This window comes from Miscanthus floridulus, chromosome 2 (genome assembly GCF_019320115.1).
Source record: "Miscanthus floridulus cultivar M001 chromosome 2, ASM1932011v1, whole genome shotgun sequence".
Classification (NCBI taxonomy): domain Eukaryota; kingdom Viridiplantae; phylum Streptophyta; class Magnoliopsida; order Poales; family Poaceae; genus Miscanthus; species Miscanthus floridulus.
The window spans coordinates 25,426,037-25,446,563 of NC_089581.1; the positions used below are offsets into that span (position 1 = coordinate 25,426,037).

The 20,527-nt window shown below is 43.9% G+C and overlaps 1 protein-coding gene across 1 annotated transcript in view; it reads right to left on the reverse strand.

Moving 5' to 3' along the window:
* Nucleotides 1–5,473: 5,473 nt before the first annotated feature.
* The window catches only part of LOC136536234 (uncharacterized), a 48,803-nt gene continuing 33,749 nt past the window's right edge, over nucleotides 5,474–20,527 (reverse strand). Inside the window, exon 4 of the mRNA XM_066528597.1 lies at nucleotides 5,474–5,706. Within this exon, the coding sequence (XP_066384694.1) occupies nucleotides 5,474–5,706 (233 nt within the window). The remainder of the gene's footprint in view (nucleotides 5,707–20,527) is intronic.

Genomic DNA, 20,527 nt, shown 5'->3' on the forward strand with positions numbered 1-20,527 from the left:
CTTATGGTAAAGCATGGAGAGCTAAGCAGCGAGTGTGGAAGATGATATAGGGGGACTAGGAGGATGGGTATGAGCAGTTGCCAGTTCTTTTCAATGCAATCAAAGTGGTGAATCTAGGCATGCATTATGAGTACATCCCAAAACTAAATGCATGGAAGGATGGGAGGCAGATATTCTTCCTTGCTTTCTGGTGCTTCCTTGAGTGTGTCAAGGCCTTTAGGCACTATCATCCCATCTTCTCCATTGATGGTACGTTCTTGATTGGCAAATACCAGGGCACACTTCTTATAGCCATATCCTGTGACGCGAACAACAAGTTGGTTCCTTTGGCATTTGCTTTGGTTGAGAAGGAGAACAACGACAGTTGGGGATGGTTCTTGAGGCTAGTCTGGATACACGTGGTTAGGCCTGGCAGGGAGGTTGGCATCATATCTGATAGGCACCAGGGCATACTTAATGCCATGCGAGAGCAGATAGAGGAGTATGCACCTTTGCACCATCGTTGGTGTACTTGGCACCTTGCCGAGAATCTACTCCAGAAGGATGGTGTGAAGGGTAACTTTGATCTGTTCTAGGAGACTGCTCGACAGCTTGAGGACAAGTACTTTTAGGAAAAGTTAGAGCAGGTCAGAACTACATCAAATGCAGAAGGTAGACAATGGCTCAGGTTTGATGAGGGATTTGGAGAAATGGACGAGAGCTCACGACGCCGGTGGATGGAGCTACGAGTTTCAGTGTAGCAACATGGCGGAGTCATTCAATAAGTTGCTATTGGGGATACATGGTATGCCCGTGAATGCAATCGTTCAATTCACCTTCTATAAGATTGTTGCCTGGTTCAATGATAGACACGCCCATGCATTGCAGTTGCGGAGTGATGGAGAGATATGGGCTCTGAAACTAAAGGCACACCTAGAGAAGGCAAGAGAAAGGGCTGGCACACATGAGGTTACATGCTTTGACCAGGCCACAGGGACTTATCAGGTCAAGTATAGGGGTGGTACAATGTCTGATGGTGAGGTCTAAGAGTCGAGGATCCATGTGGTTGTCCTCCAAGATTTCAAATGCACTTGTGGTAAACCAAGACAGTACCACTTTCTATGTTCTCATTTGGTGGCAGCAGCTAGGCATTTCAACTATAATATTGAGAGGAGGATACCTCACGAGTTTAGTGTTGACATGCTTGTGTACACATGGAGCCCCCGCTTCGTGCCTTTCTAGGACCCTAGAGAGTGGCCTCCATATGATGGGCCAAAGTACATTACAGATCTAGCTTACCGTTGGAACAAGTGTGGATCAAGGCAGAGGACGAGGCACAAGATGGTTATGGATCAGATACCTAGAAGAACGAGGTGTGGGAGAGGAACTCCATTTGTTACTGACCCCAAACAGTACGAGTGCGACAAGTGCGGTAGACTTGGCCACAATTCATGAAGTTGCCATTGGCAGATTAGTGATGTGCGACTATTGGTTGATTTTATTATTTTATATTTGTCGTTTTCATTTAATTAATTATGCATGTATTTGTGTCAATTACTTATACATTTCTAAGTTCATGTTTCATTGTATATTAAAATTCTAATTCATTCACTTTTTTTCTAGGATGGCGCAATTCTACCTGCTCGACCCGACGTACCAGGCAACCCACCGAGGACATCTCATAGCGCCGGGGCAGGTAATAATCTATAAGTTTTGTTCAAAATTTGGTAAGTGTACATGTGTTCGTGAAGTAATAGGAGACTATGTTTTATTCGATGCAGGACCTTCCGCTCCTTTGTCCTAGAACCCACAGTGGGTTCTTAGACATGCGGTATGACGACAGGTACACTCCTTTCCTACGAAGAGCTGGCCTAGATGTCATCTCTTTTTAGGTTCGTCGTGGGTTGCCCAAGTTCAACTCAGCGGCCATAACTGCATTGGTTGACAAGTATTAAATTGAATCATTGCCTCCATTCATGGCCATTTGTTCATGTGATTGACTTTTTGACAAGTAATCTTGCTTTATCTTAAATATAGGTGGCGGCCAGAGACTCACAGCTTCCACCTACCTTTTGAGGAGATGACAGTCACGCTCTAGGACTATTAGAAGATGCTAGGCCTAAGGATTCATGGCAACCCAGTCATCGGGTAGTGCAGGTTAGAGGGCTGGAGAGCATGGGTGGAGGCCTTACTTGGGCGTGAGCTTGGCGAGCAAGGGGCTCGCACTTCTGGAGTTCTCATCTCCTGGCTATGGGAAGAGTTCGCACAGTGCCTTGAGGAGGCAGATGAGGAGATAGTTGGGTACTACTGCAGGGCGTGGATCCTACACCTATTTGCCTACATTCTCTTCCCTGACGCCATGGGTGACATTGTGTCCTGGATGTGGGTCCACTACCTCAGTGTCTGGAACTAGGCGGGTCACTACAGCTGGGGCTCTGCAGTCTTATGTTTTCTATACCGTCAGCTGTGTGAGGGGTATCATCGGTCTTCGTCCAACGTGTCACTTGGTAGATGCATGTACCTATTACAGCTGTGGATGTAGGCTTGTCTTCTAGTTGGCCATCTAGAGGTTTTGGCTCATCGTGAGTGGTTCCAAGGTCAGCCTCCAAGTTGGCAGCCGATGTGGGCATACCTTTGGGACCAAGTCAGGGTTCCGTACACAAGGTTAGACTGGGCATACATTGAGTTCACAAACGAGCTAGACATGCTGACGGCGTCTAGTGTAAGTAAATTTTATTTTCCATGCTGGTTTGAAAAGAATTAGTATACCATCTGACATCTTGTTTGGACATGTTGCAGGTGGAGTGGGAGCCGTACGGTCGAGAGGGCGCACTACCTTTTTAGTTGAGCAACGTTTGTGGGTTCGACGACGACTTCTATAGGATGAGGTGCCCTCTAATCTGCTTCTATGATGTCGAGTTTCACCTGCCAGATAGGGTTGCACGCCAATTTGGAGTGAGACAGCTTTGGCCTACAACTTTGTTCTTGACTGGCGTTGACTTGCACAAGTAAGTGTTTTGATATTTCAAATGTCTTGTGATGGTCCATTTCTATTAATATGGTGACATGTACATGGATTCAAGTAATAATGACATACGTGTAGGTTGGATTGTCAGAAGAACAAGAAGATTTTTGACAGGGAGAGGCACCACCAGTCCTTCATTGAGCAATGGGAGGAGATGCATGACAACGAGGACGACAACAACGAGCCGCACATGAACTGTGAGTTCAGGTGGTACCAAGCTTGGTACCAGTGTGCGACACATTGTAGGTTGAGGGTACAGTGGACAGAAGATGACTACGCTGACATCGAGTCCTCCGACGATGAAGACACGACGTATGACCAATCGACTCGTGCAGGAAGGCAGGTGGTGGCAGGACCAATCTTGGACAGAGTGGTAAGCCAATTGCCTTATTTTTCTATGTTAAGTTGCACAATAGTACATTAGGCATTCTTAGACCAATATTAGGAGTTATCTATTTTAGTTAGTGCCACCTTTGAGCCGTATCACCCTTATAATACGTTAGATTCTTGTACAAAAGAAAACAAAACCTATTGCTATCTATTCAGATGTATTATTACTGAGAACTTTGTTGCAGGGCAATACACTCAAATGCTCAGTTGAAGAGATTGAGCGCATTCAGCCGAGAGTCAGGGACGACTACATGCTTAGCTTCCTGGACATAAGATTAAAAATATTCTTTCAAACATATCATTAATATGTTAGATTCTTTCAGTTAACATAATTTTTTTCATGAATCATTAATCATACTACACTGCTAAAAAGGCACAAATGTAGTACATAGATTAAATGTAAATTTATTAGAACATGTATAATCCAAACATATCGTACATATGCTTTGTAGATAAATCTAGGTTACCAAGCAACAGTGAACGAATCTATGCTTTTCAGACAATAAAAATAGACTTTTCAGATACAAGGACAACAACGATTTATCACATCACTGACATAGTACTGGCATGCAAGGAAGCACAACTTCACTCTATCTCCACCATCCATCTTATGACTGTTTGATCCAAGGGCTGAGGCGAAGAGGCACACGGATCGCTGATATGGCACATTGAGAGGCCTCCATTTCTCCTCTCAACCTATAAATAACCACTCCTTATTCACACACACAACAAGGAAGAAGAACACTCCTCAGCATTTTCTTTCATTGCAGTATCAATGTCTGGAGGGTCGTCCAGAGGGAGAGGAAAGGGGAAGAGAACTACCATTAGGTGGGAGGGTCCTTTTGGTCCTGATTTCTTTGAGGAAGCTCTTTATGAGAGGTTTCCAGTTGAGACCAAAAGTGATTTCACCAAAGAGGCACCACTGAGAGGATACAATGAAAGGAAAGAAGAGTGGCCAAAATGCATGCATGGTGAGGACTGCCTAGTGCAGATGTTCACTGAGGGAATAGATGGAGGTCATCGTTTCTTCAAATGCTCGTGAGCATGGGTAATTGCTATTACTATTTGTTTCTTCAATATGTTCCTCTTCTATATAACTTACACGACATACTTATTGTAGTCTTCCTTGGCCGAAGAAAACTATGGGTTCACTAGGTGGGTCGATCCTCGACCTATTTATCTGCATGCGGAGTACATCTACTACCTATAGGACCATATCTTCGATCTAGAAAGGGAAGTTAGCAGCGGTTACAAGGACGACGGATAGGACGACAACAACAATGGTGCCGATTCACAGGAGGCACTCTGCAATGATCCATATTGTACCTACCCTAACCACAAGAATAAGGGGCCTCCCCCATCACCTCCGCCACCACCACCACCAACAATGGAAGGTAACTATGGAGAAGGTGCAACACAATTTGTTATATGGCCACACTACTAGGATAACTTTATCTTATTCACATGCCACATCTATGTGTTTGTTGTTTGGTTTCATTACCTAAGGCATGTTAGGTTTAGTCGAAGGAAACTTTGTACCTAAGTTCGGTACATGTTCTCACATGCCATTTCATGTGTTTTGTGTGTTGAATTATATAATGTCGTACGTCGTTAGGTTTTATTTGCAGCACATGTTCACATTTCAATACATCCATAACATTAAGCAGAATATTGAGACCATAAATAATGAAAACAACCACATAATGAAAAGTTCAATACTATGCCACATTAAACAACATAATAATACTAGAAGTATGTGCCGACAGTAGACATAGGGGCAAATGCACTTCCAAATCCTCAGTCTGAAACATACTGAGTAAGCAACTCATCATTCGAGTACCAGTCCTCTACTACAACCCTGTTGTTATGGCTAGGCTCACCTGTGTTGCTCTGACCTGCCTGTCGCCTGTAGTAAGCGGCCTCCACTTCATCTGCGGCCACTGCGGCCTGAGTGAAGAATGTGTCGTCATCCTCCTCCGTCTGTAAGCCTGCCTCTACAAGATCGATGAGCTCGCTCAGTCTGCCAGTGTCTTCCTCAGTCTCCTCCGCCTGCAACCCTATCTCTGCTAGAGCGATTAGCTAGTTCAGTCTGCCAGTATCGTCCTTACCCTCCTGTGCCTGTAAGCTCGCCTCTGCTAGAGCAATGAGCGCACTCAGTCTGCCAGTGTCGTCCTCATCCTCGTTCCCCTCATCAGACAACACAATCGGTGATTGAACGGTGCGACTAACTCGCGATCTATGCTCATCTAACTTCTTCTCCTCATACCTCGCACGAGCCAGCTCTGCGGCATGTTCCTCGCTGCAACCAATCCCTTCATGTATGAAATGCAATCAGTTAGCAATGCGATTATATTACATTTAAAATCAGGCAACAAAAAAATGCTTTTAAGCATTAACTGGCACATAATGCAACAACATGCTTGATCAAGACCTGCATCTGTACTCTTGTCTCCTCCCTTGCCTCATTCCTTGCCCTCTCCTCCTCTAACGTCATCCGTCTCTCCAATCCCCATTTGTTAAGCCCAACATCGATCGGGTTACAAATACCGCGTTGTCTAGCAAACTCACGCATCTTTTCTTTGTGATGTTTAAATAATAGGTTGACATAGTTAGGTCCATATCTCCTCTTTCATGCAATTACTTGCCTCTTCTTCAACTCATCCAAGAACTTAGCTTGACCATTATAACATTCCCACCTGTATTTTCTAGTGCTCTGTTCAAACGAAAAATTATATCATATATGTCTTAGCAAAAGAAATAAAATACGATTTCATGTTTACCACAAAAATAACCAACCTCATCATACTCAATCATATGGCCACAATAATGGCCTATTCCAAGCTCCGAAGGGACTAGGCCATAGTTGGATTTAACACCACATTCGCACATGACAGCAGGTGCTTTGTAAATTACCCTTTCTGATGAGGACATCGCCACGCTGGACACACCGACGCCATGGTCTTCCCCAAGTTGCAATTCGTTTCCAACTCAGCTGCCACGTCGTCCTCGGATTCAGCAGACACGTCGTTACTGTTTCGGTCATAACTTCCTCATACGACATCGAAACGGGCCGTTCTTGGATGCGTTGGAAAGGGGACGACGATGCCGTCGTTTTGGATCTGGTCCCAGCTCTAGAAGGTCCGTGGATTATTCTGTGTGACCACGGCAAGGTGCTGCGTCACCTATTTGGGCCAACTTGGCCATGTATCGTGTCGGGCCTTAAGCCCAAGTTGTGGGCGCCCAACCCCTGGCCGTCCTCAACCCTAGGTCGAGTCTTAGACTATAAACACAGCCGCCGCCGCTGCTACACAATTGGGTTTTGTTTAGAGTTTAGTTTTCCCTCGAGAAACTGAATCGTTCATTGTAACTGTGGTGACAAATCCTTTTACAGTGATCCAGGGCCCCCGTTCTTGATCTCCTCCACTGTGTCGATTAGTCCTTTGAAACCGAGTTCTTGAACCCTCTATTGATATTCGCGTCATTCATATTTGCAATTTCAGATTGCGTGTTTTACCTTCTTGCTTGTGCTCTTCGATTCACTTGCAGGAAAAGCCTTCTTGGCGAGGTCAATCAAGTTGTGCTTGGTTGATAACCAACGGAGCGGTGGTATAACGGTTGCAGGGTTCGAATCATGTCTAATTTGAAGCCGGATCGCCAACGTCGAGATCTCCACAAATCGAACTTACCGGCTACCTCTCGGAAGATCGAGCCTGTACTCATCAATTGGTATCAGAGCTTTCAGGTTTACCGTGAGGTATAATCTCGTTTGCCTTAGATTCATATTTGTTCATTACCTAGAGTCCACAAAAAGCCCAAAAATATTTCAATTTCCGCTGTCCTATCGCCCTTTGTGCCTTTGCAATTTCGTTTTAGATTCGTGTTGTTGAGTTTGTGTCCGTGGTCGAGTCTTGTTGCTGGTTTAGGATTGTGTTCGTGGTCGTAGTTCAATCGCCCGTTGCTGTGATTTTGTTTTCCGCCGCTATCCCATCCACCGTTCCCAAACAACAAGTCGAAGCCACCACATTACTCGACTTGCCCCGCTAGCCACCTTGTGTAACTTCTCGCCGCCGCGCAAACCCTAGATAGGTTGCCAGCCGCTCTTATTTTGCCTGCATCGCAGCCCTCCTTACATCATCAGGCGAATACCTACTGCTGTGATCGGTGTTAGAGTTTAGGGACGCTTTGCCCTAACTGCCGCCGCCGGGTTGTGCCTCCCGGAAAACATACCTTGAGATACCTTCGGTAAAATAGGCATAACTTTTCGCTCGTTTATCAGAAAAATCTGAAATTTTTTGTGCAGCTTCTTGACACCATTTGGACCCGACCCAAACTCGGCTTCGCCCTGTTTGGTTTCATCAAAATTGCCAAAAAAATTCGGGAAAATATAGAAAAAAAATTGTCAAAGTTTTTGCACGCTTTTCAGAGAATGTGCTGAATTTCTGTAGACCACATCCCACCTCAGTTGTAGGTGCCAATTTTTGTGGTTGCATCTTTTGTGATCCTTGTTCAGAGAAAAGTATAAAAAAAATAGTAAAAAAAAAGTTTGTTTTCTACTAGTGCCTTTTGGGAAAATCCGGGAAAAATTCAGGAAAAAGGAGAAATCCGGGCTATTTGCTTGTTCTATGAGTTCTTTCGATCGTTCTTTGTTTTCACCTTGTTGCGCTACATCTCGACACGTCTTAGCCAGCAACTGTGATTTGTACTTTGGATCCAGATTGAACAATCGCTACTCTGCACTCGTTAATTGCTAATCCTTGCTGTCATATTGTGTGCCTACCTATAGCTCCACATATTCTTCTGTCCGCACAGGTTCATCTTGCAACTGTTACCCACGCTCCACAACAGATTGCTTCGCCACTTTGGTTTTGCTCCTGTTTGGCGTTGGTAAGAATACAGGCAAGACGGTGGTAAGCCGCTTGTGATTTTGCATTCCACTTTCACCACCACCACTTGTTTCCTTTTAGTTGATAGGGATAATACTTTGGTGTTGTCTTTTTCTATCTTCTAACCATGGCAGGAACTCCGACGGACTTCAATGAGTGCGTGTCCAAGGGCGAGCTTGCAACGTTCATGACTGAACAACGCAATCTTATGACCGAGCTGACGCGCAATGTGAACAATCTGGTCACCCGCATTGAACAGCTTGAGCAACGCCCTCCACCTTATCGTGCTGATGATGAAGATGCTGGTGATGAAGATGCGTATGCTGACGGTGGTGCCCGTCGCCGCCTCAACTTCAATCGTCGCGGTATGGCAGGTAATAATCATGGTAATAATGATCCTTTTGCTAAAATTAAATTTAGTCTACCACCTTTTGCTGGTAATGTTGATCCAGAGGCATATTTAGATTGGGAGCTTGCTGTTCAACAAAAATTTGATTCTCATAATGTTCCTGCTGAGCATAGAGTTAGACTTGCTACCAGTGAGTTTACTAATTTTGCTTTGTTCTGGTGGAGTGATCTTTGCAATGCCAATAATGCTGCTGTTGTGCCTCAAACTTGGAATGTTTTAAAGCAACGTATGAAATCTTGTTTTGTTCCTCCTTATTACCAACGTGATTTACGTTTGAAACTACAAACTTTAAAACAAGGTGATAAAGGAGTAGAAGCATACTATCAAGAATTGCTTATTGGTTTAGCACGTTGTGGTATAAATGAAGATGATGATGATGCTAGTGCTAGATTTTTTGGTGGTTTAAACCATGATATACAGAACATACTTGATTACAAAGAATGGCGCAATTTTTCCCAATTGTATCATCTTGCTATTAAGGCCGAACGAGAAGTACAGGGACACAAACAACACCAGCCTCTCAGGTCTAACAATGGGAGGAATTTTCAGCAGCGTTCCGAGCCGGAGACGCCCAAGCTTCCTGTTGCACCACAGCCATCTACACCTCCATTTTCTTCCAGGGTAAGTAAATTGTCTAATGTGCAGTTTCCACAGCTGAAGAAAGGTGGCACTCCGGGTGCTTCTACTAGCTCCTCCTCGTCCAGCTCTAAAATCATTTGCCACCGATGCAAAGGCATGGGACATGTCATGAAGGAATGCCCCAGTCGTCGCGCTTTCATTGCTACCGAGGATGGATATGTAAGTGCTAGTGATGTTGAAGATGATTTAGCCCTTGCTGCTAACATTGATGCAGATCCCATCGAGGGCGATCATGACAAGGAGGCCATCACCATTGATTCTGTGGCTGCTGCCGCGGACTACCCTAGCCTTCTTGTGCAGCGTGTGTTGAGTACACGTGTGGGTCATGAAGACGAGATGAAGATCCAACGCCACAATTTATTCCACATGTATCTCATTGTGCAGGGTTGTCGTGTTCTCACTATCATTGATAGCGGGAGTTGCAACAACTTGGTGAGTTCAGATTTGGTTGACAAGCTTGGCTTGACCACACGACAACATTCGTATCCATATAAACTTCAATGGTTCAATAATAGTGGTAAGACTAAGGTAACTAAATCAGCACGCATTAGCTTTTTCACAGGCTCTTATCATGATACTGCTGATTTTGATGTTGTCCCTATGCAAGCTTGTTCCATTTTGTTAGGTCGCCCATGGGAATTTGATAATGATGCCTTACACCATGGTAGAACTAATACATACACTATCATACATAAGGACAAGAAAATTACATTGCTGCCTTTGTCTCCTACGGATATTATTAAACATGCTAATGAGATTAAAAATAAACCTCCAACAGACATTGCTAAAAATAATGGGATTAAGTTAAAAGGAGGTGCTTTTCTTGCTACAACTCCTGCTACTGCTGAGTTATGTGATAATCCTGATGCACCATGTTATACTATGTTTTGTCAACCTTTTATGTCTGGTGCATTGCCTGCTGTCACTAACCTTTTGCAGGAGTTCGCTGATGATGGGATGGAGTCGAGGACGACTCCAATTCTACAAGGAGGGGATAATGAGGACATCGCCAAGATGGAGTCGAGGACGACTCCAATTCGAGAAGGGGAGGATGATGAGGACATCGCCACGCTTGAGGACATCGCCAAGATGGAGTCGAGGACGACTCCAATTCGAGAAGGGGAGGATGATGAGGACATCGCCACGCTGGACACACCGACGCCATGGTCTTCCCCAAGTTGCAATTCGTTTCCAACTCAGCTGCCACGTCGTCCTCGGATTCAGCAGACACGTCGTTACTGTTTCGGTCATAACTTCCTCATACGACATCGAAACGGGCCGTTCTTGGATGCGTTGGAAAGGGGACGACGATGCCGTCGTTTTGGATCTAGTCCCAGCTCCAGAAGGTCCGTGGATCATTCTGTGTGACCACGGCAAGGTGCTGCGTCACCTATTTGGGCCAACTTGGCCATGTATCGTGTCGGGCCTTAAGCCCAAGTTGTGGGCGCCCAACCCCTGGCCGTCCCCAACCCTAGGTCGAGTCTTAGACTATAAACACAGCCGCTTTCTTTCTTCTTTTCCTTAACCTTTCGCGGTTCTTTCGGTCATTGATTCTTAGGACCATACAACCACTCCTTGAAATGACACTTTGCCATTGAAAACACCTAAATAAGTAGACATTAGTACATAAACACATATAGCTCAACATTTCAACACATACATTTTTGCACTTACTTTATGCTTGTTTGGACACACAAACTCCAACATATTCTTAGGGTTTATCATAGCTCGATCTCCACAATCGCAGAGAGGAGGTTCCTCGAGTCGTCTAACTACGGCTAGGTGCTTCTCCTTAGCCGTCATTGGCGGAGGGTTAGGAGGGTGGAACCCACCGCTTGAAGTGCTCACGTGAATGTCTCGCTCTAAACTAATCGTCGAAAAAGAGGTACCTAGGATCAAACTTGTCTACACCGTCGATCCACTGAAAGAAAAAGCACCTCTCATGGTCCTACACAACGAGATTCCAATAAAATATTAGTAGCATACTTACATAAATAAAGAAAAAGGATAGTGGAAACAATTTCTTACATTAAAACGACTGCATGTGTAGAAGCAACGCGCCGCTGTGTCCGGATGTTTCGATTGAAAAATATGGGCCAGGAAACCACAGTCACAGTTAGGGACAGGGGGGTCAAGAGAGACGGGGGCATCTTTGCTAGACGCGTCGGGGTATAATTCTCAAGGACGACCCCGTTTTGTCAAAACTCCTCCCGAAATATTTCTTGCATCTAACAAAACGGTTGTAATTTAACAAACATAAATCAAAACATCATAAATAAATGTCAATGAGAACCATAACTACAATATAACCAATTTCGTTCTAAGAACCAAAAGCAGTTAACATTAAACCCTAAACCTTGGGTTTTCCATTTGATGCACAACAATGAACCCATAATATAACTACATGTGCCTAGGTTTGATAGCTTTTATACGCCTTGGCATCATCTTACGGTTGTATAATACATATATTGAGGGATAGAATGAAACCCTAAGTGATGACGATTATTACGTTAAAAAATCCGACTAATATATACCGAATCGATGCGAAAAGAACTAGGAGGGGAGCGATGATACCTTGCTCTCGAAGATCTACGGATCAAATCAAAGTTTTCAAAGTCCAATATGTCGATTCGTGAGGTAGGGTGAAGTAGGGAGAGAAATAACCCGAGAGGGAGGAGAAAGAAGAGGAAGAACGCTCGGGCACGAAGCTTGGGCCGGGTTAAATGGCAGGGAGCTCGGCGCCAAGATCTACGGCGCCGAGCTCTCTGCCATGTCACCTTCTACGTTCGCTTCGAGCCCAGGAGCTCGGCGCCAGGGACTTTGGCGTCGAGACGTGTTAGCTTGGTGTCAGCATCAATGACGTAGAGTTAAGGATCCATATTCTAAAATCTTTCATTCGAAAATTTATTTATGAAAAACTTTTTTAAAAAAAAGAGCTAAAATATAAAAAATTCGGGAGAAACGACGACCTCTCGGCCGCTCCAGCCGAGGCCGTGGACAGCCATGATAGATGGAGACACCTAGAGAGAGTAAAACGCTCCGAGACCTCCTAGTGCTAGTGAGAGAGAGAGAGGGAGAGCTGACGTCAGATATCGAGACGTACTATCAATGATGGCATGTATCGACGTTGTGCCGAGAGCGACAGGCGTGCATGCATGCGCCGCGCATGGCGCGTGCAGCCTGCCGACCGGACCATATGAGACGAGACCAGAGCCGGTCCGGGCAGCAGGTACCAGCAGCAGGCAGTTATTGCAACGTCCACCGACGCATGATAATGGCGGCAGCTCTTGCACTCACGCATGGCAAAGCACCAAGAGACGGGTGGGCATTAAGCTAGCTTGCTGCCTGTCGCGCGCTGGTCCTCCCTCCTCCGCTCCGACTCCGATCCTGGGCGCCCAGCGCGCTCCGGCTCCTGCTGCCTGCTGCTGGCCGTGCCCCCACCCACTGCAAGGACGAAGCAAGCAGCAGGCAGGCACGCAGCCATAAACCAACCACCTCGTCCCTGCATCATTTATGCCGGATCATCATCAGATCAGGCTTGCAAGCACGGCAACTCAATTCAATTCCTCGCCAGCCCTACCCTGACCTTCCTGCTTGCTGCCTGGCAGTGGCAGCCTACGAGCTGCTGCGACCCAGCCCCGGCCCGCCAGCCTCTTCAATTCCCCCTCTCCTTTTCTCGGCTTCTCTTCTCCCGCTGATTTGAATCATAATCACAAAGTTTTCGGGTCGACGGGTCTGAGGTACAGGATCGTAGAACGTGGAACGCTACTTGCAAAATATTTTTACATTTTGGATTGCAATGAACTTGCAAACCTGGGTCAGGGTCGACGAACTCGGGTCAAGGTTCGAAAGCATCGAACCCGTTTTAGGTGACTATGATCTAGATACCTCAGAGTATACAGGAAAAGCAGATTCACATTTGATTGCAAAGCCGGATATGATTCGTAGGGAATCAAAACAATGTCTCCTACTACGTCTTGTTGAATGCACTTAAGGACGTGTTAGTTTTCAGAAACTATGGTATCACAAAACTGTGCTTTTGTAATTCAAAGATTTACAAAACCATGGTTTAGAAAAAGAGACTGTGAGCGAAGTTTTTAAAAATCCAAAAAGATTAAAGTTTTAACAAAACCAAAGTTTTAGAAACTTCAAAGTTTATTGTATTCAAATGCCCAACAGCTTTCGAAAACCAAAGTACCTTCGAAAACCATGGTATTTCTCCAATATATATTGAAAATACCTTGTATCCAAATAGGGCCTTAGTCTATTAAAGTGTGAACACGGTGTCTTATATCACATTTTGATTAACAATATTGACAAAAATATATTTTCGTGATAAATCGAAAGTGCTATATGTTTTGAGTTTGGTATCGATCATGGTGAATATTGTAGCGCTACTCTTGTGTCGATAACCCATTTGAATTTCAGATATTGATGGTCAAACCAAATTAGCCTGCAAAATTTGGCTTGGGATAAACTTAAGTCCACGAATATTTGGGGTGAATACAAGACAATTCAACTTCTTTTCGAGCTTTTTAAAATTTGATTCCTTCTTATTTATTATAGTCTAGTGCATGTATCATTTATTCATTTGATACCAAACTTAAAATCAAACTAAGTCGACTCAACTCTCATTCAAAATAAATGAATTCTAAGGAAACTTTGCGTAATCTCAGCAACTTTGAGATGTGAGCCACGCTGAGCTGAGCTTCTCGTCCAACCCTTTGAGTTATTATATATATTTATTTACGAAACTGTAGCACCCAGTTTTAAGGATAAAACCAGATACACACCATATGTGAGCCTAGAAAGTCAAATCTCACATATATCTACAAATAAAGGTAATATCTATAGACAATGCTTAATATATAACATACTTAGTATAAAGGATATAACCTTAGACAACAAACAGCGGAAAGACAACTCCGATCTTCGGGTGAAGACTCCAATTCCACAGAGACAACTGACTGGTTGATCACAAGCCTAATTCATCCAAACTCTAGCAATCTGGTACTCATCCGGGATTTTTATCCAAATAATTGAAAAAAAATAAAGCAAACGTAAATACATGTCGTACTCAACAAATATAACATGGAGTTCATGAAGCTCAAAGGCTGACACTGGTTTAACTACGATTAGCTTTTAATGAGTCATCTTTTAGCAATTGGGTGGCACAAATTTATTCACAAACCCATGTAAACGCATGATTAGGTAAATACTAATAATGAATAGCATAAACAGTAATAATTAGTGAGCATCTTTATCATCAGTATCATCAGGGTTCATCATCTATTCTGTAAATGTTCCAAGGCCACTCGTGACCGTGAGCACGGTTGATATACCAGTTTTACACTCTGCAGAGGTTGTACACTTTCACTGTGAGTTGTGATATACCCTTTCGCCCGAGGTAGCTAATCTCTTGATCCACTTCCAAGGAAGATCGGCAGGGTTCACTATGAAACCTTTCAAAGGTTTGTCTAACAAGTTAGGGCCATTAGATTCACTCGTCAAACAGATATAGAGCCCCACTTCTCGATGACACAATGACATGCAGCCTATACTCAAGGGGACAGAGGCCGCACTATACCTGATTCGGCAAGTCATTCTTACGCCAATAAAGGTAACCACTAACAAATTAGAAAAGGTCCTCATATTGAGCTAAAGCCAGAGCCATGTAGCCCTCACAGCTGTACTGTAAGTCCCGAACGATCACTTATAGATAAGTCCTTAGAAAGAGGAATCTAGAGCACCAAAAAATAGCCCAATGCTCTAGCCCCCTGATTCTATATTGCTAAAAGTATCTTTTAGTGTTTATTGCATATATCATTAGTCAAGTTACAAGATCATGGTTTAGTTGAGCACTAGCAAAGCTACCCAATGCATATCCCATAGGAGTCAAGGTAAAAGTATAAATGTAACACCCTAAAATTTGCATGGTTTTAAAATAGGAGGAAATGATTTAATTATGTATTTTGTGAGCATTTAAATTTAGGAAAATAATAACTTTGTTAAAAATAAAATCAAATATATGTTCTACATACATGTTTGTGCACTCATGCTGATGCACATTTATTTTGTGATGTTTTGGTTTGATTGAAATTTGCAAAAGAATTTGAATTTGATTTGAAATTGGATTTAAAATTGCGTTTAAGAAAATAGAAAAGGGAATTTCATTTTCTTCTCCCTGTCTCCGATTCTGGCCCAGCTCGGCCTGGTTCTCCCCACGAGGTCCATTTCCCCGCTCGTAGGCCGACTTCCGTTCCCGCAGGCCCAGCTCTCCCTCGTCCCAGCATCACCCGTGGCCCGCTCGGCAGCGCGCCCGCACCGTTTCTCTCTCTCTCTGATAGCTTGGGCCCACAAATTAGGGTCTTCCTCTTCCACCCGCGCGTGTCTGGCATGGACACTACCATCGCCGCTGAGTCCGCCTCCTCCACGTCGTGTCCTGGCATGGCCCGCAAGCCGAAGTTGCCCCATAAATAGCGCCTGACCCCGCACCACCACCTTCCTATCTTGCCCCAATGTAGTCGCCTCGCATAGAGCTAGCAGTCACGCCGCCACAGCCCTTGAAGCGAGCCGCCACCGTCGAATTCGCCGATTCGCTGCTCCTTCGCCGTCGCGACCGCAACCCCGAGCTTCGCGAGAAGGTAAGGAAACCCTAGGTGCTTCTCTTGTTTTCTCCCTTGCACTCTATTCTCTTACCTGTGTCGCCAAAGTGCCACCGATGGACCTGGGCCACTACCGCGCGCACCGCGTCATTTCCGCGCTGCCCCAACCCCAACCGAACCCTCCATTGAGTTCACATCGAGCTTCTATTGCTTCCCGACCTATTTCTTAGCCAAACGGTGGCTAGAACATCGAAACCGACGACTCCGACAAGGTCAAGACGCTGTCGTCAATGGTGCCACCGCGAGAGCGCTGCTCCGGCGACCTTGTCTCCCTCCCGTCTAATTTGAGCCGTCCAGATTTAATCCAACGGTCCAGATTCACCTGTACCCCTTCGCCGGTCGTTTTGAAAAAAAGGCACTTATAATTATTTGGATCTCAACCCGCCGTCCCTACAATTTTGTTAAAGAGCACCTGTATTTCTTCGTTTTCATGGCCGCAGTCCCTGGCTTGGTTTAAAATCTGATTTTATTTATTTAAATTTGAAAATTAAGTCTAATCTATTTACAGAACTGCCACTACCTTCTGTAGGCCATAAAATCTTCGTTTTAACTCTGATTTGATCCATTCAACTTGCGTTAGGTTCATAATTCCATAATCTATATGTTCGTACTACTGTTAGATGTGTTTTCAACTTTTAAAATTCAAGGTTAGATTGAATCTATTATTTTATTAAAGGAAATCTTGTTTAATTCATAACTTCTTTGTTTTAGCTCTGAATTTTATGATCCCTGCGTCTGTGTGTTCGTAGCAAGATGTAGATTTGTTTTATAAACTTTTCATCTTGATTTTATGCTAATTAGTGTACAGTTCTAATCTATAGATTTTGTTTGCTTTGCATGGTTGCTTCTGGATGCTTGTATGTTGCTGTGATTATCGAGTATAGATGGTGAGAAATTCATGGGTGAACAAGAGTACTACTTTGACGAGCAGAATCAGCAGGAGCACTTTGTTCAAGGCATGGATAGCATGGGATTATCCTTGTTTCCTATCAACTTTAATACATTTAATTCATGTTGCATGTGTCACCTTGATAGGGATTCCCTAGAATTAAACTTATACCTTGTCTCCTATGGGATATGCATTGGGTAGCTTTGCTAGTGCTCAATTAAACCATGATCGTGTAACTTAACTAATGGTATATGTAATAAACATTAAAACATGACTTTTTAGCAACATGAAAACCGAGGGCTGGAGTGTTTAGCTACTTTCTAAATGCTCTAGATTCCTCTCCTTAAGGACTTATTTGTAAGTGATCATCCGGGACTTACAGTACAGCTATGAGGGCTACATGGCGCTGGCTTTAGCTCAGTATAATGACCTTTTCTAGCTTGTTAGAGGTTATCTTTATGGTGCAAGAGGGGTGTGTTTCGGGATTGGATATAGTGCGGCCTCTGTCCATCAGTGTATAGGTTGTGCGTCATTGTGCCTGTCGGAAGGGGAGCCCTACATTCATAGGGCATAGAAACCTAGCGGCCCTAACTTATTAGATAAACCTTTGAAAGGCCTCATAGTGAACCCTGCCTGCTCACCTTGGAAGTGTTTTGGGAGTAATTAACCTGGGCATATGGGAATCACGACTCACAGTGAAAGTGTACAACCTCCACAGAGTGTAGAACTGGTATATCAGCCGTGCTCATGGTCGTGAGCGGCCTTGGAACCCTTATGGAATAGATGATCACTAAGAATTATCTATTTATGCTATTCATTATTCTTGTTTACATTGATCATGTGTTTTACTTTGGGATTGAAACAACTTGTTGCTACTCTTATGCTAAAATTGTGACAACTAAAAGCTAAATGTTGTTAAACCTGTGTCAAGCCTTTTGAGACCAATAAACCCCATGTTACACTTGTTGAGTACAACACGTACTTACGCTTGTTTATTTTCATTATTTGGATAAAAATCCCGGATGGATAACAGATGGCTATGATAATGACAACTTTCCTGAGGATTACTAGACTTGTGGTCAACTAGTTGATGTCCCTGTGATATGGAGCTTCCACGAGATATTTATCTTTATACTTCTGCTATATTTATGTGAAGACTCTATCTTATTATTCATGATGTAATAAACACTTGTGATGATTTGATTTATAATTTGTCGGCTTATGTGTGTGACTAATCTCTGGGCGCACATAAGATTATGCATCCCATTTTATCCTTAAAATCGAATGTGAGATATTGATATCAGAGCTGTGTTGACTGTAGGACGCAAGCCTAGTTAGCAATGGTCATTTTAGCTTCTTTTGCTTCACTCATTTTATGCTTCCCATCTCACCCTTATTATTTGCTAAATTTTATGCTTCTTTTGCCTCACTCTATTGTGAAAATTATTGTTGCTAATCTGAGTAAATCTAATTCTGTAGATGCCTCGTGCCAATAAGACCGCTCGCATCAGCACCGGAGGCTACTACCCACCTCGTGGGTTGTATGAGTCCATGGAGCCATGTGAGGAGGAGGAACCCCATGAGCAAGAAGTTGACTCGCCAACACCTGCACCTACGTCGGAGCCATTCTAGGAAGAGCCAAAAGAAGAAGAACCCGAAGAAGTGGTGGTCACTATATTGTCTAATGATGAGGAGGAGGAGGACACTGTTCAAGAGGATGAGCCAATCCCTCTCCTGGGATGGACTACAAAGATCTGGTACAAGCCAGGGTGTGAATCCTCCACCTCGCACCACCGACTTATGGGGATTCTTCAGACCTACTACGGTGATTGGGACGCAGCTGTGGAGTACGTTTGCAATAAGCATATGCATCCTCTAGAGGACACTTATTGGAAGACTAGGGTGTGCATCTCTATCAGGGATGGAGAGAAGGAAGCATACTAGCTAGACTCGAACTATGCGCATTACGCTCATTGTACCACCATGGAAGATAGCATAGAAGATGCAGCCGCTGTAGCCTGCATGGGTTTCCGTGGTCGGCGCTTTGATGATATGAAGGAAGATTAATATTGTTTCCTTCCTCGCCAACACCCTGACTTGGGATGGGCAATAATGGACCCTGAAGGCACGGATCCCACTACTCAAGTGATGGTGTAGTATGCCTATGAATTAGTAGACAAGAATCGACGGCTGAAAGATAAGTTGAAGGCACAGGAGGCGACCCTTAAGAGATACCAACAAGTGATAGATGAGCAAAGGGTGTGCCTCAACCTACCAAGCATCTACGAGGAGCTTCCCCATGAATTTCGCCCATAGGTGTTGGAGTCCCTTCTATGTAATAAGACGCTAGTAGCATGGGTCAAGTTGAGTCAAGTCGAGTCTAGTAGTGTGGTGTGAACTTTGGTGTGCCTAGTTGATTTATTATTATGTTTATATATGAGTTGGATTTTTGTAATAAGTGCTGGAACTTTGTGGACATGTCCGCAAGTTCCATAATGAAGAATATTAAAGATTGAGTCAATAAATAAATAGTTGGGTTGGGTACATCATATTCTCTCGGGTCAATTTTTTGGAGCAGTCTGATCTTATCTCAATGTCAATCTAACTATACCAGACCAAAAATTATGAACTTTTTATGGGAGGAACTAGACTTAAGTATCTTTCTAATGCCTCTGGAATCACCCCTATACCTGATCTGGTTTGAGATATAGAGCTGTTTTAAGTTGAAGTTTCTACGCAGTCTGGAATCTAGAACAGTTTCAGTTGTGTCCTATTTCTGAGTAACCTAACGATAGAATCTGGGCATGTGTTCTGAATAAAAGTTGTAGATAATTTCTCAATCTTTCCAACCATGTAAAGAACGCCTCTTTTGGATATCTAGAACTCGAGATATGACTGTTTTACCAAGCTACTGATGTTGAAACTTGTCCAGAAAATTTTTAGAATTTATTCTATATCTCTATAAGTGCATATAACTTAGAAATCTCTAAATTTTGAATATTTATGTTGGATGTCAAATGTCTGGAAGAGGAAGAGGTTGAGGTCGTGGAGATGTTCCCCCACATCCACCACCACCACCACCACCTACTATTGAGCAGCTTCTGGCAGTGCAGACACAGCTTATACAAGCTCTGGTGCAGAATCAGCAGAATCAACAAATTGGTGGAGCACCGCGTGACAAGTGTGGTGAATTCTTGAAGGGCCATCCCCCTATGTTTTCTCATGCTACTGATCCACTAGAAACAAATGATTGACTTCGTGCAGTGGAAAAGAGACTCAACATAGCGTAGTGCGATGACAAGTAGAAGGTGTTGTACGCGTCAGGACAACTCCTGGGAGAAGTTCAAGACTGGTGGGAGGCATTCGAGTATGGATGTCCCGCTAATGCTCCTCCTGTCACCTGGCAGGAGTTTAGAGAGGATTTCATATCCTACCACATACCTGAAGGATTAATAGAGCTCAAGCTGGAGGAATTCAGAGCTCTAAAATAGGGATCTATGTCTGTAGCTGAGTATCATGACAAATTTGCTCAGTTGTCATATTACACTCCGAATGAGGTGGCTGATGATGCTGATAAGCAACACCATTTTCTCAAGGGTCTATATGATAGTCTGCAACTCTAGCTCATGTTCAATACATACCCCAATT